This window comes from Arvicola amphibius, chromosome 11 (genome assembly GCF_903992535.2).
Source record: "Arvicola amphibius chromosome 11, mArvAmp1.2, whole genome shotgun sequence".
Taxonomy (NCBI): domain Eukaryota; kingdom Metazoa; phylum Chordata; class Mammalia; order Rodentia; family Cricetidae; genus Arvicola; species Arvicola amphibius.
The window spans coordinates 37,670,645-37,697,713 of NC_052057.2; the positions used below are offsets into that span (position 1 = coordinate 37,670,645).

General features: G+C 44.3%; 3 protein-coding genes across 8 annotated transcripts in view; 1 reads left to right on the forward strand and 2 right to left on the reverse strand.

Annotated features, from left to right (window-relative positions):
* The window catches only part of Spata5 (spermatogenesis associated 5), a 167,845-nt gene extending 160,207 nt beyond the window's left edge, over nucleotides 1–7,638 (reverse strand). Inside the window, 3 exon segments of the mRNA XM_042055936.1 lie at nucleotides 1,427–1,584; nucleotides 3,260–3,384; nucleotides 7,230–7,638. Of these exon segments, the coding sequence (XP_041911870.1) occupies nucleotides 1,427–1,584; nucleotides 3,260–3,384; nucleotides 7,230–7,389 (443 nt within the window). The 5' untranslated portion in view covers nucleotides 7,390–7,638.
* Nucleotides 7,639–7,707: 69 nt separating this feature from the next.
* Nudt6 (nudix hydrolase 6) lies at nucleotides 7,708–24,982 on the forward strand. 5 transcript variants are annotated; one of them, XM_038347361.2, is made up of 5 exons: nucleotides 7,708–7,824; nucleotides 11,767–11,970; nucleotides 17,335–17,390; nucleotides 20,295–20,349; nucleotides 24,461–24,982. In XM_038347361.2, the coding sequence occupies exons 4-5, from the start codon at nucleotides 20,304–20,306 to the stop codon at nucleotides 24,856–24,858; spliced, it is 444 nt and encodes a 147-aa protein (XP_038203289.1). In that variant the 5' UTR covers nucleotides 7,708–7,824; nucleotides 11,767–11,970; nucleotides 17,335–17,390; nucleotides 20,295–20,303; the 3' UTR covers nucleotides 24,859–24,982. The 5 variants fall into 5 exon arrangements, with proteins under 5 accessions (XP_038203289.1, XP_038203285.1, XP_038203286.1 ...); XM_038347357.2 differs by lacking the exon at nucleotides 7,708–7,824 and adding an exon at nucleotides 8,150–8,388; XM_038347359.2 differs by lacking the exon at nucleotides 7,708–7,824 and adding an exon at nucleotides 8,399–9,003.
* The window catches only part of Fgf2 (fibroblast growth factor 2), a 91,357-nt gene continuing 87,352 nt past the window's right edge, over nucleotides 23,065–27,069 (reverse strand). Inside the window, exon 3 of one of the 2 annotated variants that reach the window (XM_038347364.1) lies at nucleotides 23,065–25,362. In XM_038347364.1, coding sequence (XP_038203292.1) covers nucleotides 25,177–25,362 — 186 coding nt within the window. In that variant the 3' untranslated portion in view covers nucleotides 23,065–25,176. The remainder of the gene's footprint in view (nucleotides 25,363–27,069) is intronic. The other variant, XR_005287380.1, reaches the window with a different exon arrangement.

A 27,069-nucleotide genomic window follows, 5' to 3' on the forward strand; every position in this document is an offset into this window, starting at 1 on the left:
CAAAAGTGCAAAAAATGTAAGACTGCACAATGTTCAGCCATCAAATGGGACACATATATGGCATCCTCTCCTCTGAAGACTCAGAAATCATTGTGGAAGAGGGGACAGAAAGAGTGTAAGAGCCAGAGACAGTGGATACAAAGAGCAGTATCTTCTGGACACAGCAGAGAGTTGCCTATATAAATTAACCGTCACTGTGACACCATGCACACGACCTGTACAAGAACAAGCCATACCAAATCCCAGCAGGGAGAAGGGAATTGGGCACAAAACCCTGCCCCTAGACCTGAAGCTATTGGGAGAGCAGCTGCTAGCTGCTGGGAGAGGAAGAACCAGTTTTATCTAAGAATGTAGACCCTGGTTAGTCAATGTTGCTCCAGTAGAAGGCTACATATCCAAGGGCATGTGGGCAGCACAAATTAGTGCTTACAAAAAAACATAAACCTAGGTGAGTAAGGAATGAAGAAATGGTGAAGGGGAGGTGAATACGGCTGAGATATATTATATTCAATTCTCAAAAGAATTAACAACAAAAAATCTTTAAGTTATTTCTGGGGGTTATGCCTCATTAAGAAATTAATTCATGCATTGTTAATTATAAAGTAATTGACATTTTCATATTAGAATAAATATTCTTCAGTGGCAAAGAGAAAAGAACGATTTCTAGCTAGTCACAATAAGCTGTAAGTGCTTGATTTAACTGCAAGTTAAGATGAAATACACTGCTAAGTATTCATCAGTTATCCCTTCACTTAAAATGTCAGGGCTACTTAACTACAGGGCATCAGAGTCCCTTATACATAAATTGTATCCACCCATTTAGCCAAGGCTATCATAGTGTTTCGCTACTCATTTAACATGTGGCTATCAAGGCTAGAAATGGGAGTATGAGTATATGCAAAGCCCTGGTTTCCACCCCAAATACAAAGGAGAAATTTTCCTGTATCTATTGGCTACGTCAGGTGGATCATAAGTTCAAGGTCAGCCTGGACTATATGGTAAGAACTTGCTTCAAACAGACAAATGAGCTACAAATATAGCAGACATGTTCGATTTTAAAGATTTGATTTAGAAAAGGAACCAGAGTGTGTTATGCATGGATAAATCCATTTCTTCATCTATTTAGAAAACCCAAAATGAACACGTTTATATTTCTCTTTTTATTTTAAAAGATCTATTTATTTTAAGTTTTGCTAGCATGTATGTCTGTGTACCACATTTGTACCTAGTGTTCCCCAAGTTCAAAAGAGGGCTTTGGATTCAATGGAACCAGAGTAATGGATGGTTGTGATCCATCTTGTGGGTGCTGGGAACCAACGCTGGGTCTTTCCAAGAACACGAACTCTTGACCACCTCTCCAATCCCCTTCACTACATTTCCTTTGGGCAGCTTTGAGCTAGACAGTCACCAAAGAAAAGAACCAAACCTCAGTGCCAAGTCCATTTCCTGAGCCTGGAGCACAGCTCCCAAAAGAGGCTGCACTCGGATGGTCTCTCCAGCTTTCACACCCACATTCTTCTGTGCCATTTCGCTCAGGCCAACTTTGCCTCCAGGAAATCCTGCAACTGGCCAGGCCGTATAAACCTACTCAGAGAAAAAAAAAAAAACAATATCAGAAAATCAGTACATATAATACCATCAATTTTTAAGGAGTTGAATGTTAAGCACATCAACTATACAGAAAACAATCATTATTCCCAAACAGTATCTCACACAACCTGTAGTGGGATAAACTGCAATTCAAAAATATAAAACTAAATCCTATGTAAGTTCACAAATTATTTTTAATGACTATTACATCTTCTCTGAAGATCAGAAAGGAGCTCATAGTGAGATTATAGAAGGCAGACTTAAAAAAAGACAAACATTAATAGATGGTAATAAGTAAAGGAGAAAAATATTAAAAGCAGGATAACTTGTAATGAACAATCTGGTACTTCCTCTCTATTGCAAACAGTGTAAGAGGGTCAGCAGGGTGGTGGTGGTGCATGCCTTTAATCCCAGCACTCGGGAGGCAGAGGAAGGTGGATCTCTGTGAGTTCAAGGCCAGCCTGGTCTACAAGAGGTCGTTCCAGGACAGGCACCAAAGCGACAGAGAAACCCTGTCTCTAAAACAAAACAAAACAAAACAGAGTCTCTTTAATCCTGGGTTTAGGAATGGAGAGTGTAAAGTGTTCGCTACGCAAGCATGAGGACCTGGGTTCAACTTCCAGAATCCATGGAAAAAGCCAGGTGTGGTGGCTCACACTTCTAATCTCAGTGCTGAGGAGGCACTGGGTCTCTGGAGCACACAAGCCAAATAGCACAGACATATTTAAGAGTTACAGATCAAATGACAGGACCCATCTCAAAAAGTGAGGTGGGACAACCAAAGAAACATCTGCAGTCTCTACATGCATAGGAACATATGCACACACATTCTCATAAAAGAACACACAAACATCTTGGATGGATGAAAGAAGCAGGGGGCGGGGGACGGGGGTTATGGCAGAGGCAGGAATTGGCAACAGGCAGAGTCAGGCTGCTGAAAACCTGGGGAAAGCTCTGGTCTTGGAGTCCTCAGATTCCACATGACATCAAGGAAAAATACAGGCAAATCCAGGGAGACTCAGTAAGTATTTGTATGTAGGGCAGATGCTCTTCTTACCTCAAGACCACATTTCTGCACAGAAATGTACTTAACGACTAGGAGAAACAAAGCTTAAAGGGACATGTGCCACTACCTCCCTGTAAAAAAAAATCAAAAAAGCAATGGCCCTTTCTTTATGGTATTTGACTGACTACTATGTACATGACAGACTTATTTTCTAAAGATTTATTAATTATGTATATGTACATATGTGTGGTGTGAGGGTGTGTGCACACGGGCTGGTGTCCACAAAAGCCAAAGGCATTGGGTTCCCCGAGAGCTGGAATCATAAGCAATTGTGAGCTGCCCAATGTGGGTGCTGGGAACTGAACTCAGATCCTTTGGAAGGACAGTGCACATTCTAACTGCTGAGCCATCTCTCCAGAATCCATACAACTGTCTTTAAAAGTATATGTTTTTTAGAGTCAGCAAGTGGTTCAATAGGCAAAGACACTTACCCCCAAGCCTAACAACCTGAGTCTGACTCCTGAGACAGACATCATGGAAGGAAAGAACCAACTCCTGATCCACATACACAATTAAAACATCTTTTCACTGACTCCTGACTGTAATCAAAGTTAAAACCAGAACGATTTCCAATGCTTCTAGTAAAAGGATAAGGAATTTTACCTCCTGCTTTCCATCCAAACTGGTAAGGAGCACTGGTCGGCCTATACATATGTTTGCAGACTTCATAGTATTAAGTCCAAGATGAACAAGGGAATTCTGGAATGTCTTAGGAACTTTGCCATCTACTATAAAAGAAAAGAAAATTTATTTTATACTCTCTTATAACTGAAATTAAGGCATTTTTAGAATAAATGAAAATCCTATATTCATATAAACATACTATTGAGTTTATCATACCCTGAAGAAATCCTCTTTTTTAAACTAATGTAAAACCAAACTTTTTTGGACTGTTTACTGGTAAAGTGTGAGAATGACCTACAAAGTTTAACGTAAGGAGAAGAAATCTCTTGGGTCATCAAGGACGTACTGTGACTGGGGTATATTAACTCAGAGTAGAGCACTTCTCTAGCAGGGCCAAGGCCTCAGGTTCTGTCCTCAGCACTGTCACAAACGGCACCAACTACAAACACTAACTATACTTCCAAGAGTCTCTGTACTTACTGCAGAAAGAACCAAGTCAGGTGCTAGATTTCAAAGACTACAACTGGAACATCTATCTGGCTCCAGAGGCTTGTTTTCCCTTCTGAACCACACAATCCAGGATTTCAAAAACTTCCTTTAAAAAAACCTCCACACCTCCCTGCTAATGGAGCTCATGTACAAATTTTCAGCCAAGTCCTTGTGTCTTAATATACCACTATTATACACGTCTCTGCTTATAACATCCAAATCTACTAAAGCTGACCACAGAATTCTACCAGTCCTTTTTAGTAAGTGCATTCATACACAGGGTAGTGGAAGATAATTTTAGGAAATCTATACTTTCCTTTATACCATGCAGGTTCCAAGGATCAAACTCGCACTCACAGCTTAGAGCAGCTAATTACATTACATTCACAATCAAAAGGAAGCAATGAACACACACAAGAATTTACTGTTCTCTGTTCTGACTGTGGATGTAACAGACAGTTCTCTCAAGGTCCTGCCACTGTGACTTCCATAATAAATCCATTCTCCCTTAATCTGCTTTTCCAGGGTATCTTATCATCGCAATGGGAAGGAAACTAAGACAGCCTCTGCACAGACCACAGGAATGGATGGGCCTTAATCAGAAAGAACCTTGATAGTTCTTGGCTACTCTGGGCCAGTGAGCTCTCGAGATACATCTGTTTCTAGCTCCCAATTACAAGACACACCCAACCATACTTGGCTTTTTAAATGGGTGCTCGGGATTCAAACTCATGCTTGCAAAGCAAGTGCTCTTACCCACTGAATCATCCTCCCCGCCTCCACTTCCAGCTTTTTACATGGGTGCTTGATACCTGAAATCTGGTCCTTATGTCTGTGCCACAAGATCTTCACCCAGTCATTTCACCAGCTCCTAAAGTTAATTTCAAACAACCATCCACCCTTGCTCCATTGCCTCGTGGAGTTTGTAATCTAGTAGGACCAGCTATCCAAAGAGTTCTGAGTAACTGTATAGCTACAAACTAAGACCATACAACCTCAAATTGACCGAGAGACCTAGCAACAAAGACCTAGCCGATTCTGTGTGATCTGACCTAATTTGGAAGAATTAGAGAATGCTAATCAAAGAAAGTGGTGTTAAAATTCAGGTATGGAGGAGGAGGAAGAAATAATTATGAAGAACAGATTATTTTTCTTAAGGGAAAAAAGCAAGCACAGATGCTTTGGACAGACAGAAGTATGATCCATTCTTCAGATACTAAAAAAGATGAGCGACAAAGAAAGTCGCTTAAGGAAGGCAAAAGCCATGCAGGGTAGTGTACTGCATCAAGATTCCAGCCATAACCCTAATGACCATGAAAACCATGGGGAAGAACAGTAGCGTCACTATAGGATTTCCATTTTAAAACATCATTCTGACTACAAAGTAGAAAAGAAACTAAGAGGACAAAACTGCAAGCAGAAAAATCAAATAAAGGCCATGGTAGCAGTTCCGGTGAAGATGATGGTGTTTGGGTTTGAAACAGGAGCAGCAGGAATGCTGCTGAGAAGGAATACAGAAAACATCTGGATAAGACACAACCCAGTAATGGAGCAGATATAGATGTGAGAAAGCTGTGGTATGTCTAACCCCTAGATTTCCGTTTGTTTTTTGTTTTTTCAAAACAGGGTTTCTCTGTGTGACCCTGGCTGTCCTGGAACTCACTCTGTAGACCAGGCTGACTCGGAGATCAGCCTGCCTCTGCCTCCTGAGTGCTGGTTTCAGAGGCGTGCACCACCACTGCCCAGCGGTTTCTGAATGATTTAAGGACTAAAGTTTGTATTATTGGAAGTAGAAGACTTAGGAAATTGATTCTACAAGGACTTTGAAAAACTAAGGGAAGTAATGGACAATACTATTCAAGATATAGTCTACAAACTACTTGTTACAAGTTCATAATAAGGTTAAGTACAAAACCAATCACTTAAGAAACTTTTACTGCAAGCAGATAAAATTTTGTGTATGTGAACCCAATAAACATCATTATTTTGGTTTTTAAATTTATTTTTCTAATTGCACTATTTTACAAAACTGTCAATATGTGACCTACTGGCCATTTTTAACTTTGCCATAGGAAGTGCTTGAGAAATTCTGATATAAAATACACTGAATCAACACTCAAAAATAGAATGCTTTACAAAAATTAATCAAAATTGAAGATGATATAAATGAGAAACTTAACTTTGGATATTCTTGCCATAAATTAAGAGAAAAAAAGAGGATATCACTTAACTTCAATATTTCAGAATCAGATGGAAGAGGTTAAACCTGCAAAGAAAATGATCACCAAGGCACATGGAGAAAAATTATGAAAGTCTAACGATAAATAAAGTAAGCAGCAAAGTGCTTTGAGGAGGAAAAGACCTAATGCCAAAGGCTACCGGCATCAAAAGGCAAGTATTGAAAACCGTCCACTCGGCTTGCCAACACAGACGAGCTGTGACCATTACAGAGCAGTTCCCAAGGGACGATGGCATGTAAGTCTAATAGACCAGGAGAATGGGATTGAAAAGGAGGCAGAGAACACTCCATTTAATGAGCAGGCAGTGAGAAAGTGTGCAGAGCGTGGTGGCAGGGAGAAATCGTGGAACTTTCGCAGAGGTTTGAACTAGAAGAAACATGAACGTATGTACACGACAGTGGGGAGGGTCTACTTGAAAAGAGGTCGAGTCTACAGTACAGAGCAAGCTGTATTCTGATTTCTATGTCAGAATAAAAACACTCTGCTAACGCTAAGATTGTCTTTAAAGTCTTGCCGGACATAAAAACCGTGTCCCTAGTTAGTCTCCTCCAGTTTTGACTTTTCAGATCTAAGTCTGTTCATTCACCCAAGTCAACAAAACTGATCTAAGATCTGAACTCAAACATGGACCCTGCCCCTGGTAGCTGTGTAACCCAGATGGAACCCCGTGAGCTTTCTACTCTGTAAAACGGCCATCGTTCCGTGCTCATCCATCACCGCTTCTGCAAAAACTGGATGAGCTGTGCGTGTGGCCATTACCGCTAGTGTGCAATTCACCAACAGCAACAACTAGATATTAGAACCTGCATGGTCAATGAAGAAAACGCCGTCCTTCCTAAAGCCACGACGCTGTCTGCTAGGCAGCACGGACTCCCCATTAAAAACCGCTATGTGGCTTTTTAGCGTCAGCCTGCTGAGTAAGAACCGTTTCTGCAGGGTTAGCAGGGCAGTAAAATCTCCAAGGAGCCGAGGCCATCTCCAGCGCAGCCACAGCGGGGCTGCTGGTCTCGCTTGGCAAGGCCCGGGGACTCGCTCTCCGGGGCCGCTGCCCGAGGAAGCAAAGGAAGGACGAATAGTAAGAGGAAAAATCGAAATGTCGGGCAAAGAGCGTCGGAGCGGCCGGGCTCGCCCTCGCCCGCGGGCTCCCGGGTCACGCCCACCTGCACACGCCGCACCGCCCTCGGGCGCCTCAGCCTCGCCGCTGCCCGCGCTTTCCTCACCTTTCTCGAGGAAGTTGGTCACCACCAGCATCCCCGGCGCCGCCACGTCAGGCCGGGCCAGTGAACCCGGCGTCCCCGAGCGAGACGAAGCAGCAGAGAGCGAAGGCGAGGTGCCCTCGGCGCCCTCCTTCTGCCGCTTTCGGTTCTTCTTGGACGACATGACCGCAGGCTGTCGGTAACAAACCCGAGCCAAAGCCGGCTCAACGTGCGCGGCTCGGGGAGAAAACTTCCGGGTCAGAGGTCAGCGGCTCGGCGCGCTCGTCCGTAATGCTCCTCGTAGAGCGCAGCCCGCGAGTCTGAGCCGGTGAGCGAGGGGCTCTCGTGACGCTTTCGTAAAGGAAGACGGGCGTGGAACGAGAACCTTCGTTGACGCTATGAACCCCTGAAAATCGGACTGCGGGTGCTCCGCCGCTCTGCCGAGACCCGAAGCAGATGTCGGTTGGCTTAAAGTAGCAAAAAAAAAAAAAAAAAACCACGAAAATTTCTCCCCTATGTCCGGAGCCACCGAAGACACTTCACGGTCGAATCCGCCGAGCTCTGCCGCCGAAAGCCCTGCTCAGTCTCAGCCGGTGGCGACACTTTTCTAGAGTTTACGGTCAGCCCTCCTCCTGGCGAGAGGGGCGGAGCGAGCGCCGTAAAACGCCGCGAGATTGTTCGCGGCGAGGTGGGGCGGGGCGATCGCCGGAAGAAGAGGCGAGGCTGTGCCGGACGACGAGGCGGGGGCGGGAAGGGGCGGGGCGTGCTGCGGACGGTGAGACCCGGCGGGGGAGAGCCAGGAGGCGAAGGCTGGGGGGGGGGGGGGAAAGATGCGTGATGGGCGGAGCTAGGCGGGGCGAGGCGGGGGTGGGCGGGGCAAAGCGAGGCGAGCGGGGCGGGACTACGCGAGACGGGCCGGGCGGGGCAGAGGCGTACGTCACTAGTCGGACAGGCTAGGGCGCAGCGATGAGGTGGCTGCAGGGAGCCGGCTGCTGGCGGTCGCCGCTGCTCCTTGCCGGCTTAGCCTGGCTCCGTGCAGGGGCGCGCGCAGCCTCGGGCAGCCCGGGGGACGCGGGCGAGCTGCAAGGAGAACTGGACAAATTTGGGGGCGTCTCGGTACATCTGGCGCGGCACCGCGCGCTGCACGGGCTGGACGCTGCCGCCTTCCGGAGGCTCTTGCAGGGCAAGTGCAGGTCTCGGGCCCCGGAAACTAGGGCGGAGCTTGCGGGCTCTGAAGTGAAAGCTGAAAGGACACCGCACGGTCCTCTAGCTGTGACCTGGAAGTTCCCTCGGCCATGTCCGGGTCTAAACCCTGTATACTCGCCCTTGCGATTGCCGCTGGTTCTCAGCACCCACATTTTTAACTCTTAGGAAATGCTGATAAGCTCACTGTTTGCTACCTTGCAGCCTTAGTTTTGCTGGCACTTAGATTCTGTCACGGTCTTTGCTAGGCAAAACCCAGTCGGGGTAGATAGGAGCTGACAGGTCAAGAACCAGTGCTGCTTGTTTCTACCTGCAAAGCTTTGCCGTTTCCAATAGGAACATATGATGAGCCCAATTAGCTGAAAGGAAGCTTGAGTGAAGGAGCCCTAACTTTTGGATAAGTGTGGTTTATTCGACCAGTCTGTTTTTCAGACTGAAAACACAATCTGGAAGTTCGGCTATGGAAAGGTTTTTTGCACACAACCAGGCAACCACAGATGAACCTTACCCTGTGAGCAGCATGGCAAGTCAGCATCTCTAATGCTGCATCGCCTTCCTCATCAAACCAGTCGGCTTCACATCATCTCTCCTGCTAGTAAGTGCTGAGAAGCCCCAGTAGGAGAATCGGATCCATGCATCCGCTGAGATGTTCACACGTATGGATTTGTAGTGCCGGTGACCAGTGCTAATCCAAGCACCACTCCAGAAAGTGGGCTGGATTTGGAAACGTGTCCAGGGTTTAAGTCCCAGACTGTTCCATGAGCTTTCCCAGGCACTAATCAGATGACCCCTGGAAAGACTTCTTAGTGAATAACGCTAGCCAGCCTAGTTACTGGGTACGGATGAGCAAAAGACACCCTGAATGAAATCCCTCATCTATGAAGTACAATTTTTTTGCATTTCTTTAATAAAACATTTCACTGTAATTATCGTTTTAAGACTCTATAGGAGTTCATGTCATCTTCATAACCTGAGGCATACATGCTCATCCCAGTTGACGATGACGCCAAGGCACGGAGGCAGTGTGTACCTTCCCCTGGCTCTGGGTCCGTGTTTTCTCCACACTACTCTATGAGTTACTTGTAGTTTGTTATGATGGAGTCATACAAAGCTAACCAGCAGTGCCTGTAAAGAAGAACTAATCAGAGAAGAAAGCCTGATAGGATACCTGTCTCTTGGAAGAGACTAAGCATTGTAATATGTTCGTGATGGCTGCTAAAGCATGTTTGCACGTGAAGGTCACTATTCCGGCACTGCTGTTTTGTTACAGACAGCTCAGATGTTAGGGTTACAGTGTGCTATAACCCTACATATTATAGCCCTACGTAGACTATTCCTTGGCAGAGGAGTTTTGAGGCAGGCAAATGTTATCGGTAGCTCAAGCTGGCTATGCACTCATGACCCTCCTACCTCTGCTTCCAGAGCACCAGGATTACAGAAGAAATTACCATGCCTGGCACCGCATACGATTTGCAGTGGCGGTGAAATAGCCCTGCTTCTACTTCGAGGACTGCAAGTTCATGGCATTTTAACTAGAAATAGAAAACTAGCAGGCAGGTTAGGTGGTGTGCGATACAGTCTAGGGAAGCACACAGACATCATGTGTTTTCCAGTTCACGCCACGCCATGGTGGCACCTGCACAGTGCTTAAGAGACTTGTTGGAGAGGTCATACAGGAGCCGGGCTGCCAGGAACAGGTACAAGATGTGGAGATGCAGGGAGGGGCCATGCTTCTTAGAGGGGGACAGAAAGGAAGGACAGCATTCTTGACAGAGTGCGGTCTGAGATTTCCAATTCTGCTGTGAGGAATGAGCATTAGCAGGCCTCTGGAGAAAGCTCCGCGGGCACTGGGTTCAGTTTTGAGATGGTTTGAGGTAACAAGTGGAGAGGAAAAGTTAAGACTTAAGCGAGGCCAGAACTGGGCAAGAACTCGTGTTTTAGTTGAAGCAGTGGTAACGCAGATGGTCCAAGGTAAAGTTTAAAAGGAAAATCAAACACCGCAGCTTTAGAAGGCAGCCTTTTCATTTGGTTGGAGGATTGCCTGGGAAGGAGCACGGGGGTGGGGGGGGGCATGACTGCGTGGTATAAATGTTCTCAAAGGAGGCGTTGGTTATGGTGTCTGCAGAGGTCAGAATGCTTCTAATGCACCTTGCTCTGTCATTATGCCTCAACTAAAAATGATTCAGATAGAGAAAACAAGGTAGAAGAATCTGATTCTATAGCCACAGTTCATGCTGCATCAAATCAAGAAGTCTCTTAAGGACCAACAACTGATCACTGTGCTAGGCAAATTGACCCTCAGAGATGGTGAGCCCATGGTCCTTAGCAGGGAGGAGCTTACATAAGCAAGGCCAAGGAAGAGAAGAGAAAGGCGGATGACCAGGAAATGGATAATGACATACCTGGGAACCAAGGTAGAGAGGGTGGGATGAAGGGTGGGGGAGTGAGCAGTGATTGAGAGGCTTTGCTGAGGTCTCAGCTGTGACATGGCATTTCCCCGCCCACAAGTTACTTGTCTTTCAAGGTCTGAGCTCTTGGATGACATTAAGCATCTGAGACACCTAAGGCTCAAGTAAGTGAGCCCCTCCCTCTGCCGCCGCTCTGGCTTAATCCCACAGGAAAATAAAAAAATTTAAAGATTTCTAAGATAGAAAACCTATCTATATTCAGAATGGCGTTTATAATAAGGAGAGTTTTAAATAATATAAATGTTTAGAGTGAAAGTTAGCTGGGTAGCATGTAGGATACATGAGGGAAGCTGCTGCTGTTGAGAAATTCACTTTCACTGTAGGAATTATACTAATAGACTGCTTACTATGTAGCGTATTATAAAGGGCATAATATAAGCTGTAGACATTGTGTGAAAGTAAAAATCACAATAAAAAAACTTAAAAACTTCTTCAGGCTAGTAATAGAGAATTCTGACTTTTTTTTTTTACTCTTATTTTTAACCACCTTGCAGATTGTAAACCAAAAATAACATCAGAACTCTCACAGGAAGGGTTAAAAAACACCCTTCATTATCATTATGAATGTTAAAATTAAGGACATTAAAAGAAACAGAATGGGCTGGGGATGTGACTCAGTGGTGGTGTGCCCTGTAGCATATGCAGGACCAACATGGAGAGAAGAAACTAGGAAAGCCCATATTTACTTGAAGTCAGTTCCTTTGTCCACTCTATGATGACTGAGCACCTGCTGTGTGCTGACCTGTACTTAGGAGGTATGGTTATAAACACCAGCGCGGTGATGGGCAAAGAAGAATCGCATAACTGGGCTGTAGTAATGCAGAGAGACATGACTGCTCACGTCCCAGAAGAGATTTACAGATTGTTATCTTCCTCCCTCTCTGTTCTAGCTGCTGTACAAAGGTGGCGATCTGAAGGAAGGGTAGCTGCATGGCTGCACGTCCCCATCCTGCAAAGCCACTTCATCGCCCCTGCCGCTTCCCTGGGCTTTCACTTCCACCACGCAGAGTCCGATTCCTCCACGCTGACCCTCTGGCTGGGAGAAGGACCCAGCAGACTGCCAGGATATGCTACACACCAAGTAGGGGTTGCAGGTCAGTTTCAGAGCAATGCCTACCAGAAATACCTTTTCACAGGTTTGCCATGTCTTCTGGCAGCTGAGCTGCGAGTTTGTCCGTGGATGCTGGTTCAGTGAGTGCTTTGTGACTGTGGCATCATGCTTTTAAAACAGCAAAAGGCTGTCTGTCCTGTGAATCACAGGGTAGTGCAGAGAACAAGGGGAGGAGGAGCGGGCTTCCCAAAGGCCACACTGAGCATGCTCCACACAGATGACTGAACGCCACTTCTCAGGGGTGGCTCTGAATTGGGATAAGGAAATAAAGCACGTTACCCCAAACAAACAATGATATTCTCCAGAAAGTAACTTTTTTGTGATTCAAGTGTATTGCAATAGAATACACATGTCATAGTAAATTTAGAGCATCTTCAAGGAGGCAAGAATAAGTTTTAAAAGACAAAATTGAGGGAATTGAACTCGGGTCCTCTGGAAGAGCAGGGAGTGCTCCTAACCTCTGAGCCATCTCTCCAGTCCTTGGCCTCTTTTTCAATTAAACATTTTTTGAGACAAGATCTGTGTTACCCTGGCTGGCTCGAAACTCGCCATGTATGTCAGGCCTCCATCCTACAGCATCCACCTGCCTATGTTTCCAGGGTGTTGGGATTGAAGGCATGGGCCACCACACCCAGCCAGTTATTTTTATGTGTGTGAGTGTTTTACAGTATGCATGTAAGCACACCGCATGCATGTCTGAAGCTGGCAGAGGACAGAAGAGGGTGTCAGATCAAATGGAACTAGAGTTACTGGCGGTTGTGAGCCCCCATATGGGTTCTGGGAACTGACCTCAGGTCCTTTGCAAGAACAACAGCAGTCTTACAATGGACCCTTCTCTTCAGCCCTTAGATTTATTTTTGTATATGAATGTTTTGTTTAACAGTACCTGAACCCTGCTTTGCAAATCTTTAAACCCAGAAGCACAATCTCCCAGGTCTTCCTTGCATTAAATGTTTGTAGTACATGAGATATTCTTTCAGCCAGGGTTCTGGGCTGAGTGTCCTTGGGCTCTTTGAGACACAGGCATGCTCAGAACACACACACACACACACACACACACACACACACACACACACAGAGCTATCAGCTCTGTCTTCCTAGTGGATATGACCTACCTTTCCCATGCTCTGACTGGAAGGTGGAGAGTAGGGTGACAGCAAGAAGCCAGATTTTCCCTACCTGGTATAGTACCAGAGAACCAGGGCGGGGGTTAGGCCTGTCCTATCATAGTACCAGAGAACCAGGGCGGGGGTTAGGCCTGTCCTATCATAGTACCAGAGAACCAGGGCGGGGGTTAGGCCTGTCCTATCACATATGCGTGGTGTCTTGGCCATGGCATCGCTTTATGGGCCTCTCTGTAGATAGGCACAGCCAAGACAGCTGCCAACTAGAACTTGACCCATGTACCATCCTGGCTTAGCAACTGCTCCCTCCTAACCTCCAGGAGCCAAGTAGAGATGTACTGTACCATCATGGCCAGAGTCTCATACACCAGTGGGGGAAAAGTATAAAATTGAGACTATTAGAGCAGGTACTTAAAAGAGTAATCCTTGCACACAGACAGTAAGAATAATAGTAGCTGAGCGTGTCCTCGCGGAGTACTCTTTGTGCTGGCTTCAGCCAGCTCTGGTTCCAGCAGTCCTTCGTAATTGTTATTATCAGGCATTCATATTAAGAACTTGTCTGCCTAATCTCCCAGCTTTATCTCCTTTTGTTAGGATTGACACAAGGAACCCCATTTTGATTATGACAAAGCTCATGGTTGTTTCACACATCCTAGTATTAAATATGCACTAAATGTGTAAAGTCATGCAGGATAACTTTTAGGTTGAACTTGAGGCCAGGCAGTTGTTTGACTGTTGATTCCTAACACTTTTACATGGTTATTGTGCCGAATGGTAGTGGTGTGAGAGAACAATATAACCTGTGTAGAGCCTTGAACTCCCCATTGGCTTCAGAACAGGAAACTCTCACTGCCGAGGGCATTGAAATCTAGAGGGCTTGCCAAATGAGCAGCTACCTCCATCCCCAAGATTCTGACTCCTGCTAATTTCTCTGTGCTGGCTGTTGTTGCTGCAGCTCTCAGGACCATCCTTTGTGAGCACGATTAAGGGAATTCTCAGGTTTCCAGGAAAAAAAAAAACCTAAAATAGAAAGGAATTCTTAAATAAATCAAAGACAATGCAAGTTAACGATTACCTTAGTAATTTGGGTTTTTTCATGTAATCTTTATCTTAGGCTGGTTTGCATATCCAAAGTGTTGTAAGTGAGCTTATGGGAATGTCCAGTACTATGCTCTATCTGTAGCCTTCTTCCCCTGCAGCAAGTAGACATTCAGAAACTTTCTGTGGGCTCCACCTCAGAGGATTCTACCCAGTCATTTGGGGATAGGTTGATGCTTCATCGGAAGTTATGCAAAGCCATCGTGTGTGTGTGTGTGTGTGTGTGTGTGTGTGTGTAGGCCACCTTAGGTGCCATCTGCCTGTGTTTTATAACCAAGAGCAACTGATTTGGCTAGGCTGGTGAGGTAGCAAGCCAAGAGGATCTTCCACCTTCTGGCACTGGGTCTACAGATGCACTGTGCCTGAAGCTAAGGATCTGGACCCAGCTCCCTGTGCTTGCATTGGAAGCATTTTGCTGACTTCAGGAAAGCTCCCAAACATCCTATCTAAGATAGGGACCTCCTCCATGCCTATCCCACCAATCTGTGACACTTTATCCAGATCTGTTTCTCTTTATAGCATCCAATACAACTCAAAGTTATATATGTACTTCCTCTCCTCAACAATATGCAAACTTCCTGAAGCCAGACATTTTGTGTCTTGTTCACCATTGTTTCCTCAAGTGAATACAGAGCCAAGTACAAAGTAGGCACCCAGTATACCATGGGTGATGGCTAGATGGGTGGGGTGGGTGGGTGGGTGTAAGGATGATGAATGGATGGGTGGATGGATGGGTGTAAGGATGATGGATGGATGGGTGGATGGACGGGTGTAAGGATGATGGATGGATGGATGGATGGATGGGTGTAAGGATGATGGATGGATGGATGGATGGATGGATGGGTGTAAGGATGATGGATGGATGGATGGATGGATGGATGATGACATCGTTTACTACGGAACAGTTGCTGTGTCTTATGGAGCAATGCTGTCCATGAGAGTGCCCACTGGAAATGAAGAATGAGTATTAAGCCTAGCTCTCCCACGGATGGCTGTGTAAACTCGGTCACTTCTTAGGACACTTGCGTGACCATATGACAGATGCCTGAGCTACTGCACAGGAGCCACACCATGTCTATCTAATGTGCTAGAAAGGAACTTCTGTTTAACCCCAATCTTGTGTTGCTTTATGCTTTGTCCTGTGGCCAGCAGGGGTCGCTCCAATTGTGCTTAATATCTTTTTCGCTCTATATTTATAATGGTAGTGAATACATTAAAGAAAAGAGATGATAGGGAATCACAAAATCTTCAGGTCTAAAAGTAGGTTTCTTGGCACTCTAACCTTTGGAAAGTCCAATGGGACTGGCGCCTTCGACCCCTCCCTCACTGAGTTAATTACGATTACTGGTGTCCTTTCCTGCCTCCAAGTACCAAGTGCAATGTTTCATTTCAGGTACTTTTTAATGCTGAATTTTTAAAGTAAATTTTATTTGTAGCATGTGTGTGTTCGTGTCTGCCATGTGTGAGCAGATATCCATGGAGACCAAGGAGGGCCATCAGATCCCAGGAAATGGAGTTACAGGTAGTTGTAAGGCATCTGAAATGAGTGCTGGGAACTGAACTCGGGGCCTCTGCAAGGACGGTACAGGTTCCTAACGTCTGAGCATCTCTCCAGCCCTCAGTTACAAACAAGCTTGCTCCTTCACAAGCGTGGCCTCTCTGACATTCTGTGTGGCTTACCTTCAGTGTGTCTCCCCTCCACACACACAGCGGGATATGAGGTCTCAGGAGGTGTTGCCATGTTTACCACTGTATCCCCAGCACCTGCTGAAATGCCTCCTGCATGACAGGAGCTCAGTTAATACACAAAGGACTCTGTCTGTTACATAAAAAGACTCAATGAATGTTGAAAGAATGGGTAAGTATATAGAAAATATACATATATAGAAAATCACATATGGATATGGTTAACTTAGCCCATGTCAGGGAATCTACTACAATTTATGGTTTTGACCCAGGATTGCCCAAACAAAAGATACTAAAAACAGGGGCTGGAGAGATGGCTCAGCAGTTAAAAGCACTTGGTGCTCCTCCAGAGAATCTGAGTTTGATTCCTGACACCTACAGGGTAACTCCAATCCCAGAGTATCCACCACCCTCTCTGGCCTCCTTAGGTACCGCATGCACATGGTACAGACATACATGCAGACAAAACACTCACACAAATAAAAAGGGAAAAATATTTAAATACCAAAGAAATATTTGGTTTGGGTCCTAACATCTAGCGAAGTCCACAGTGTACTGAGCAGTGTGCATGATGAATGTGTGAATGAAAGTGCTAGATTGTAAGCACATAGAGAATAAAGCTTCCCATGTATGAGTGTGCTAGAAAATATATGCGCGCACAACAAGGAAACGGAACTGGCCTCAGACAGGTCTTGATGGATATCAAGATAATCGGGATCTCTCTCAGGATGCAGAGGCCTGCACTGTGCTTCAGGAGTAAGAATTAGAGCAAGAAGTGCAGTTGTGTCTTCGGTGCTTTGAGTCCCGAGGGATGAATGCTTGTGTCAGGTTAGAGACCCAGTCCCCAGGTGCTGCATGAATAGGTGAGGCCTGCACAGATGGCTGGGTCCTGTGGGCAGAGCTTCAGCAAGGCATTAGAGCCCCTTCCTCCTGTGGGGAGCTCTCTATGAGAAGCAGCCCTTCTGAGACGCTACATGTATCGGCATTATGACCCTGGACTTCTTAGCTTCTAGATCTGTGAGACAGGGAAAGTTCTAAACACTCAATAGATGGTGTCTCATAACTGAACACCAAAGAAAATTATTAAATTATGAAAAAGATCTTCATCTGTGCCACAAGACATAGACAATCTATAGTAAAAGTTATGCAGATGATTCTAGTACAAGTTTAACATAGGTTGTAACTACCCTGGGAGTTCCAAATTGTTGAGGGAAGGAAGGAAAGAAAACAAAAAGGAAGAAAGGAGGAGAGAAGAGGAAAAGAAAGAAAACTGGTCAGCTGAGCAATGCTTTCCTTAGCGGAGAAGTGCTTCACAGTCTTCTTGGTTGAGGTATCTGGACCTTCAAATATGGGTGGGATTCTTATGACCATAGGTGACTATGGGAGGAGTTGAAGGCGAATGGAATTAATGTTCTGCAATTATCTTCCACCCCCCAAAGGTGCTGTGTTTGATGATAGCACCAGAAAAGTGCTGGTTGTACAAGATCGAAATAAAGTAAGTTGTTCCTGCCTTGTAGATTGCTTTCTAGATATTCTCCCTAGGGAAAAATATCATGTAGAAGAAATGTTGAGCTGGCTAAAGGAATACTGAAAGATACTTTAATAGTTATCTGTGAGCAGTTATGGAACACTTAGATATTTAAATCAAGTCAAGATAGAGGCCTGAAACTGCTAGTGAGATCCTCGGTGTCATGCTTACTCATGACTGTAGAATATCATAGCTGATAGTGTTTAACTGGGAAGATCCATTACTGAGGGAGCATCCTAAGCATTGCCAGGAGCTCTGCTCCCAGTATGGAGAGGACAGAGATTGAGGACATGCCATCCTGACAGCCCTGCAGCTCAATGTCTAGACAGTTGTAGAACGGATTCTTTGCCCTAAGAGCCTCCAGAGATGCTTCAGCGGATGTGACATTTCAACTCAGACTGGTAGAGTTTCTTACTGGGTTAAGAAAGAGAGGAGAGAAGGAGCATGGGAGAGGGAAGAGAAGAGAGGAGGGGAGAGAAGATGAGGGGAGAAGAAAGAAAAGAAATAAAAGGCTAGGCGCTAGAGAAATGGTTCAGCAGTTAAAAGCACTTGCTCCTCAAACTAGAGTTTGGCTCACAGCACCCATGTCAGGAGGCTCACAGTCACCTCTAACTCTGGCTTGTGGGAATCTGATGCCTTCTTTGACCTCTTCTGGTGCCCTCATCCATGTGACACACACACACACACACACACACAGAGAGAGAGAGAGAGAGAGAGAGAGAGAGAGAGAGAGAGAGAGAGAGAATTTGTACCCACAAATAAAAATTTTAAATAATTTTTTAAAAATATAAAGGATAGAGAAATAAACTGAGAAATTAGAATTGGCTGTGTGAAGGCAGAGTTTGACCAGTGGCTGCCACACTGGATGCCATGCAGAACCATCACTGTGGTCAGGAATGCTGGCGGTGGAATTTGACCTGAGAGACGGGCAACAGTACATAAAGGTCAAAGGAGGAGTCCAGGCTACTAGAAGCATCAAAGATTAAGAGAAAAAACACAATCATGGGCTGGAGAGACGACTCAGTGGTTAAGAGTACTGGCTGCTCTTCCAGAGGACCCAAGTTCAATTCCCAGCACCCACATGGCAGCTCACAACTGCCTGTAACTCCACTTCCAGGGGATCTGACACTTTCACACCAATGCACATAAAATAAAGTTAAATAATTAAAAAAAAAGAAATGTTTTCACGCTTGGCATTGATGTCAAAGTAAAGGAGGATGCCTTTTCTACTTCTGTGATGCTGGGAACCAAGTCGGGGCCAGTGCTGCCTCCGAGCCCCGTCAAGAGTACCTAACTCTACACTTTCTGACCCTTCGTTAAATACTGCTGGACAGAATTAAACATTTTCCTTATTATATATACTTACAACATCATAATTTCTCAGAAACGTTATCTGAAATTATTCTAAGTAACTTATGAGGCTTAAAGTCACATCTCTGACCCAAACAAAGCTTTCTACCATCAACATAAATTTATATAATGGTATTTATAATACCTAAGAGTAGTACTGGACCTAGCCTTTAGTAAGGTTTTTGTTTGGGTTGGACATAAATATATCCATTTAATGGTAATGACTGGAGAGCAGGGAATGTGATTTGACAGACATGGTAGGACCCATGTGTGGGACCCTGGGAGCCAGACACGGGTTTAGGTTTGAAATGCAAATCGTAGGCACTGACAGGCTTTGCTGTGAAGACAGAATGGTGGTGTATGTACAGGCCAGTGTCATAATAATACCAAGTTCTCAAGTGTCCTATTGCATCATTCATTCTTAGTACAGATATGAGTTTCCAGAAAAACAAAGCTTCCAGAACCATTTCAAAGTGTGACCCAAAAGAGAATGTACCCTTGCAGATGAGGGAGCTCTCTATGCTAGTAAAGTGAGGCATAATATGCTTTATGAGTTCATGTCGGGCCAGAGCTGGACACAGGATGGAAAGCCTGGATTCTATACCGAGTAAGCAACAGTGTAGAAAGCAGGGACCCTGCCACAGGCCTCCAAGTCCACATAGCTGAGAGCTGAAGCATGCTCTCAGAAGCACACTCCAGGAAGCCAGGGGGCACAGCGCACAGTGGAAGGTCCACAAAGGTTTTACGAATGAAGAGTATGAGATCTGCTGGTTTATGAGGTCACTTCTCATTCTTGAGATTTATAGTATGATCACCACATACAGAAGAATTCTACAAGGAAACAAATCATGTCAGCCTTGAGTAAACTGTCTGGTGCCAACTCATAATTATTTCACGCTATCCTTATTTCTTCTAGAGATCAGGTTTACCTCCTTAGCATCCTCCCACCAAAAAAAAAAAAATTGAAATGATCAATGAGAAAATACAAAGAAATGATAGTCAAGAAACCAAAGTAATTTTATTCACACTACTCATAAAAAGCAATAACATTTTACATAAAACTATTAACACGCAGAAGTCTTGAGTAATCTCTGAGCAGAGACAGATACAGTAAATGCATGTAAAACTCTAGAGGAGCAAACCTTGGCGGTTACATTTCTTCTGTACTCTACGTATAGCAGCATCTGTAAGATCCTATTGTTCATATTCAACTAGCAGCCAAGTTCTGTAAAGTACACAAATCAATAGATATTTCCTCCAAAGGTTCAGTAATACAAGGTTATCACATTAGCTGAGTAACACCACTTCTGCTTCCTCAAGAGTACGAGGAAAAGATTTCATCAATCGCCATCAACCTCCGACGAGAAAAAATGCAGTAGTAATAGCAGAAATAGAGTAAAATAAACACATATTTAATACCGTAACCAGCTGCGGGTGGACTAGGGTAGAAGCCGGCAGAGAGAGGCAGGAGAGAATGAGAGTGAATCATGTCATGAGCTATTTATTTACTTTGTACTGCAGTTGAAAAATATGTGGAAGTTTCCAGGAGGCCTGTCAGAGCCCGGAGAAGATATCGGTATGTATGTATATATTTCTGATAAGATTGAAAATGTTTGGGAAATTCATATGTCTCCTTTCCTCCTTTATATCTAAGAATAAGAATTTAAATTTTCTAATTGGCTCAGACCAAGTCAGAAATTTTTAGGCATATTTCTTGAGTGCTGATGTACAGTGAACATGAGTTTTCTGGCACAGCTCAGCCCTAGGGGAGCGTTAACACACCTGTCCAGGGTGTTCTACGGCGATAGGGAAAGGAGCAACTTGAGACGTTCACTATAAAGGTTTTTCAGATAGGGCTAAAATTATTAAATTTTGAATTCTTGACAACATTATGGTCACATATGGGTGAATGATAATTTAAAAAAATGAGCTTGAAATATAATAAAGCCAACTACAAGGAAATAGTGATATAATTATCTTTTAAAATTTTGCCAACTATTTATGAATAATCTAGAACATAATAAAATACCTTATGAGGAAGTCTCAAGTGAGAAATGACATATCTCCTCTCTCCCCCAAATCAGCTTATAGGGAGATAGAATGGAGGCTAAGTACTCAGTCACTCATCTTCAAAGTATAGAATTAGGCTGTGCCTTCAACCATTAGGTTAAATTCAATATTATTAGATATTAATAGTATTTCTCAAAGATCTCTCCTTTAGCATGCACATCCTCATTTCTCTTTAACCAGCACTGTACGGAGCAGTCTCCTGTGTATGTTTACATTTGAGTGTACGTCCATAAAGTCTGAGTTTACATGTTACATGATCCAAATGCCCTGTATGCATTTACGTGGCCAGCTCCTAACAACCCATAAGCACGTGGATGGCGTTCAGATATGTGAAGCAAACCTTGGTTTTAGATTCTCACTGACTGCTGAGTTCTCTGGCGGGCAGTCTGTTGACACTGTGTACTCTGGGGACCTTGGCGTGATGACACATGCCTATTTAGCCTACTACTAAGGAGGCTGAGGCAGGAGGATGGTGTTTCAGGCCACCCTGTGCTACTTAGACCATGTCTTCAAAAATATCTGTATTGTGTAGGGGTGCCAAATACTGAGAGCCAAGGCCATTTTTCTATAAGGCCACCTTCTTCATTTTCTCCCATTACCTATGTGGTAGGTGAGTGTGCGTGAACAAAGTAACTCAAGTCTAGCTTTCTCACCCTGCACAGAGGGGAAGCCGTCTGCAGCCCCATGTGCCTTTCCTTCCTGGGACATGCTTTTTCAAATGAATTGAGGTGGGTTTTCCCCCCTTTGAACTCCAGTAGATCCTAAGAATTTCAGACAGACTTAGATGTAAATGAAAAAACACATTTTTAAGTTAAGTATGTGTAAATTCAGGTTTAAGTATAATTCCAGAATCTTACCTTTAAGCCTAAATCATTTTAAATGCCCTACTAGTTTTTTTTTTAAAGTATCTGTGGTTAACAAAATAACTTATCTGAACTAAAACTAAAGCCAAAGTTGGTATTCACCGTAGCCTTGGAACTCTCTTCTACGGCCTGTTTCTACTGATCTCCAGGACAAAGTACAAGTACTCTCATGAAGAGGTCAGATTGTCTAGACCACCTGGAGATTGGATTCTTGGAACTGTTTAGGAAAGCATGAACTGCACTCTTGCAATGCTGTCATCCTGAACAGTTCGATATTGACTGTTTGTTAATTCGCCAGTTAAATACCAGTAAATAAATGCTAGTTAATTTGGGGACTCGTTTGTTTGGAATCTTTCATTCTCTGATAAAGCCAGGCAGGTAAAACATGGATATGCCAAGAGTTTTTTAAGAAATTGAATTGGGCCGGGTGGCGGTGGCGCACGCCTTTAATCCCAGCACTCGGGAGGCAGAGACAGGCGGATCTCTGAGTTCGAGGCCAGCCTGGTCTACAAGAGCTAGTTCCAGGACAGGCTCTAGAAACTACAGGGAAACCCTGTCTCGAAAAACCAAAAAAAAAAAAAAAAAAAAAAAAAAAAACAGAAATTGAATTGGGAAAGTGTGAAACAAATAGAAGTCTTTAAGTATAGAGTCTAAAGGTGTCTTGTGCAGTTCAAAGGAACAAAATGCCTTCCTAAAATATATTACCACGGGTGAAAAACAAATCCTGCTTCAGAAACCAGAGATGGTGAGCAGGGCCTGAGGGAGCTCAAAGAAACCCACATGCTGAAAGGTTCCCATCACTTAGACCACCTCAAGACACCTCTCATCACCTCCTACACAGCAGGAGGAACTGGAGCCTCTGTACTGTCCTACCATTCGGCAATGCAGTCTGACAGTCAAGCATGTACCTCTTCAGCAGCAAACGTGAGCTTCTGGATTCTGCACACACAGTGACTGCTATTTCAGCTGAGTTTAAAGTCTGTTAAAATAATTGGAAAGAAGCAACAGTTTATCGTGATAAACTTAAATTCACGTTGAAACTGAGGGGGAGGCTTCCATTTTGAAGTGTAAGGGGAGGATGTCCCACATCTCAGAAACAAAAGTACTGGCTTGCATTTTCTGGTTTCGGCTAGTTGGTGACACACTGATTCAAGTTAAACTATTTGGTCCACCCAAGCAGTGTCTTCCTGTCGCCCCCTTGCACTGTAGTGACTGCTAAGCAGGACACTCTCTCTCTCCCGTCTACCCTGTCCTGTTTCTGTCATTTACAGACAGCTGGTCAGATTAGTGGTGCTAAGAACTGAGCGGGATCCCCAGGGTTATTTTCAGAGCATTAAGAGAATACATACATACATACATACATACATACATACATGTATATATGTATATATATATATATGCATATTAAAGACTATATATTTAAACAAGAGTTAGAAGCCACTATATAAACATTTAAGACTAGTGCCACATTTTAATAATAAATTTAATAATGTATTGTATGCTAGATGAAAACTATTTTCTTACCAGAGACTGTGAGCCTAGAATGATCTTTGATGCCACTGTTCCCTCCCTCTCATTATGTGGTACCAGGATCTGAACCCAGCATCTTACACACGCCAAAGCAGATATCTACATGGTGTAGACAAGGTATGCCTTGTCTTGGTGCTTTCAGTTATGAAATGCAATTTCTGACCATGCTTAACCTATGGACAAATCTCAGTCACAGGGAAGTCAGTATATAATTAAAGAATGGTGGATAGATGTCTTGTGTTTTAGAGTAAGTTATTCCTGTGAGCCTTTCTAGGACTGTTTCTTAGAAACAAGAGCATGTCTTAGGGGCAGGTATGTGTCCAGGGGGGCAGGAAAGATAGTCTATGGTTTGTGTGCACAGGAACTATGTGCTTTTGATAGCTCTTCATTGCATAGACATTATCAGTAGAATTACTGGCAAGACAAACTTATGTGCTGTTTGGCAAACATCCAGCGAGGCATTAGAAGGTGTTAAATAATCTATAATAATTCTAAAGAGGACCAGAAAAGCAATTAGGGCAGGAAGCTATAGAGCATCAGAACCAGTGAAGTCCATTCAGGCAGTCTTCCTGGGTGTCTAGATAAACTGGACATAAACCTATGTTAATGGCAATAAAAGTCCTGCCATGGAAATTTGTATTTAATTAAAAATATTTATAAAATGTGAAAACCTTGTTGTATTATAAAATTATGTGCATTTCTAGCCTTATGAAAATGTTTGATTAAACAGGTCTATTGCATTTTGGTGTTGAAGGGTTGAGTCCCAAGTTCTCTGGAATCTGATCTCAAGAGAAAGCTGTTTCCAAATCAGGCTAGGCTCCACCGGCAGCTAGGAGCGGGCATAACCATGGTGAAGGGCCTTGCCCTGTGGGGCAGTGGGCTTCGATCACAAACAAGTCAGAGTCAATTCACAGCTCACTCAAGTACGCTCAGCACTACAGATTCCTGAAGGATTTAGCAGAAGGTTAACTGCAGCTATGTTTGCAAGTGTCTTCTTGTCTCTGGGAAACAGAGCAGGAAGAGGTTAAGATGATGTGGTGATGCATGCATAGCCTCCAAGGAGACCCTCAGTGTCTCAGAGGCATCTTAAATACAAAGTGCATCTCACAATGTCAGGAAAGCAGTTCAAAGACAAAGCTTTGCTTTTAACCTTCCAGATTTTCACTGAAAACCTTTGACAGCATCTCTAGGAACAAAATCTCTTTGTTTCTCTCTTTCACGTAGGCGACACAGCAGTCCGAGAGGTGTTTGAAGAGACTGGGGTGAAGTCAGAATTCAGGTCTCTGCTGAGCATCCGGCAACAGCACAGGCACCCCGGAGCCTTCGGGAAGTCAGACTTGTACCTGATCTGCCGCCTGCAGCCGTGTTCCTTCGCTATCAACTTCTGCCAGCAGGAATGCTTGAAGTGCGAATGGATGGACCTAGAAAACCTGGCTAGGACTAAAAACACAACCCCCATCACCAGCAGGGTAGCCAGGCTATTGCTATATGGACACAGGGAAGGGTTTGACAAAATTGACCTCAGCATGGAGGAACTCCCGGCAGTGTACACAGGCCTGTTCTACAAACTCTATCACAGGGAACTGCCGGAGAGTTACACAGCCACAATGGGGACAGACTGAGTGAACCAAAGGTGGACACAGTCTGCGGCTAATACCTGGCTCACATACGTGATTTCCACGATGGAAATTTGTAAATGCACATAGGTTTAAGTCCTCTTTTCTAATAAAGAAAATAAATGAAGAATATTGTGGCTCTAATCATCACTGGGTCACAACCAAAGCTATAAAAGGGAGAATTCTAAACTTTTTCCAAAAATTGTTGCTTTTCTTTACTGAGGTAACGGTTAAGTGTCTTACTGTTACATAATGAGTTTTTATCCAGGCATCCAAACTTAGTTGCGTACATTCGTTTCTCTCATTAATAGTTTCTAAAGTGAATCAGCTCTTAGCAGACATCGGTAGAAACAGTATGGCCTTCTGCCCAGGTCCCGTTTTGGATCCGAGTTTATACTGCCCAGTTCGTTTCAGTGCCACATACCAACCGGAGTATTTCCTTGACCGGTAAGTATTGTAGTTATTAGATTCCAGTCGTTCAAAAAAGAAACACTCTTCTGTAACGCACTTCTGAAAAAGAAGGACAGCAAGATAACCAAATGAGCAAGGCTATAGGTGAAGATGTGGCGAGACAGTAGGATGGCACCTCCTGGACAGTAGTAGCCCAGGGACCACGCCAGCCCTAGGATCAGACAGCGGGGTAGGAGCAGCCCACATGGAGGAAAAGGACCAGACTGTCCCAGACTCAGAACTTCACACCTACTCAGGGACCTGCAGGAGAGTACCATGCTGTACAAGACCACCCGAGGAGGGCTACATGCTGTACTTAGAACCACCCCAGAAAGGCCACATCCTGGACCTAGAACCACCCCAGGAGGTCGCATTCTGTGCCTAGAACCACCCCAGAGGGGGGCCGTGTGTTGTACCTAGAACCACCCCAGGAGGGGGGTCACATGCTGTGCCTAGAACCACCCCAGGAGGGAACCATGCTGTACAAGAACCACCCCAGGAGGGCGCCATGCTGTACCCAGAACCACTCCAAGAGGGCCGCGTCCTGTACCTAGAACCACCCCAGGAGGGCTGCATCCTGTACCTAGAACCACCCCAGGAGGGTCACAAGCTGTACAAGAACCAGAGGGAGGGAAGTTCCTCCAGGTGTGGCTCACATACACCCCTCATCCCTGGGGCAACTTTACAGTTAGACATTTTCAGTTTTCTGTTTCTCATGGGGTTAAGGGAAAGAGTGTTAAAAGGTAACCCAGAGTACTCTTTCCACAACGAATGGGGAGCAGAGTAATTTCCCTGAAGTCACAAGTGTTGGTAGTGGCTAAAGTTGCTTAGTTTGCAGTGTAGAAACATCTAAGGTTGTCTGAGACGGTGAATGGTGTGAGATTGACCATCTCCACATGCCAGCCAGTGACAAAGAACAAGCACTCTAGAACATACGCCTTCCCGAAGAATACGCAATCTGGAACACACTGGCTTCTGAAGAATAAGCAACCCCGGATGTACTGGTTTCTTTTTTTTGGTTTGTTTGTTTGTTTGTTTGTTTGTTTTTTCTTGTTTTTTTTTTTTTTGAGACAGGGTTTCTCTGTGTAATAGCCCTGGCTGTCCTGGAACTAACTCTGCAGACCAGGCTGGCCTCAAACTCACAGAGATTCGCCTGCCTCTACCTCAAGTGTTGGGATTAAAAGTGTGCGCCACTAATGCCCAGCTGGATGTACTAGTTTCTGTGGAATAAGCAATCTAGAACATACTGGCTTCTGCAATTCTCAAAGAGGAAGGAAGAGACCCTGCCTTTTCGTGTCTCTTTGCCTGTATAAGAAAAAGAAAACAGCCTTCAAATCGCTGGGTCTGGAAATGATGTAAGTAATGGAGTCTAAAAAGCTACCACATTATTTAGGGAAATGTTGAGAAATCAACTTCACAGAGTAACCTTGGGTCATGGGGAATCAACTATTCCTTTAAAAGAAAACAGGAAAAAAAATCACTGCTTCTTAATAAATATATGTCAACCAAATGGTACTTATATAGAAAGCCATATATATGTATCTATATCTATATCTATCTATCTATCTATCTATCTATCTATCCTATCATATATTGTAGGGGACAGTTGACTCCATTTTCTCTTTAGTTAACAATGTTAGACTGGTTCTTCCCCAATAATCTTATGAATCATATCATAACTGTTTCTGTGGTTCTGAGAAATGACTGACCATACGATGTTTCATAGTATGTTAACTGTTTAACCATAAACCTATAACATGTCTCTTT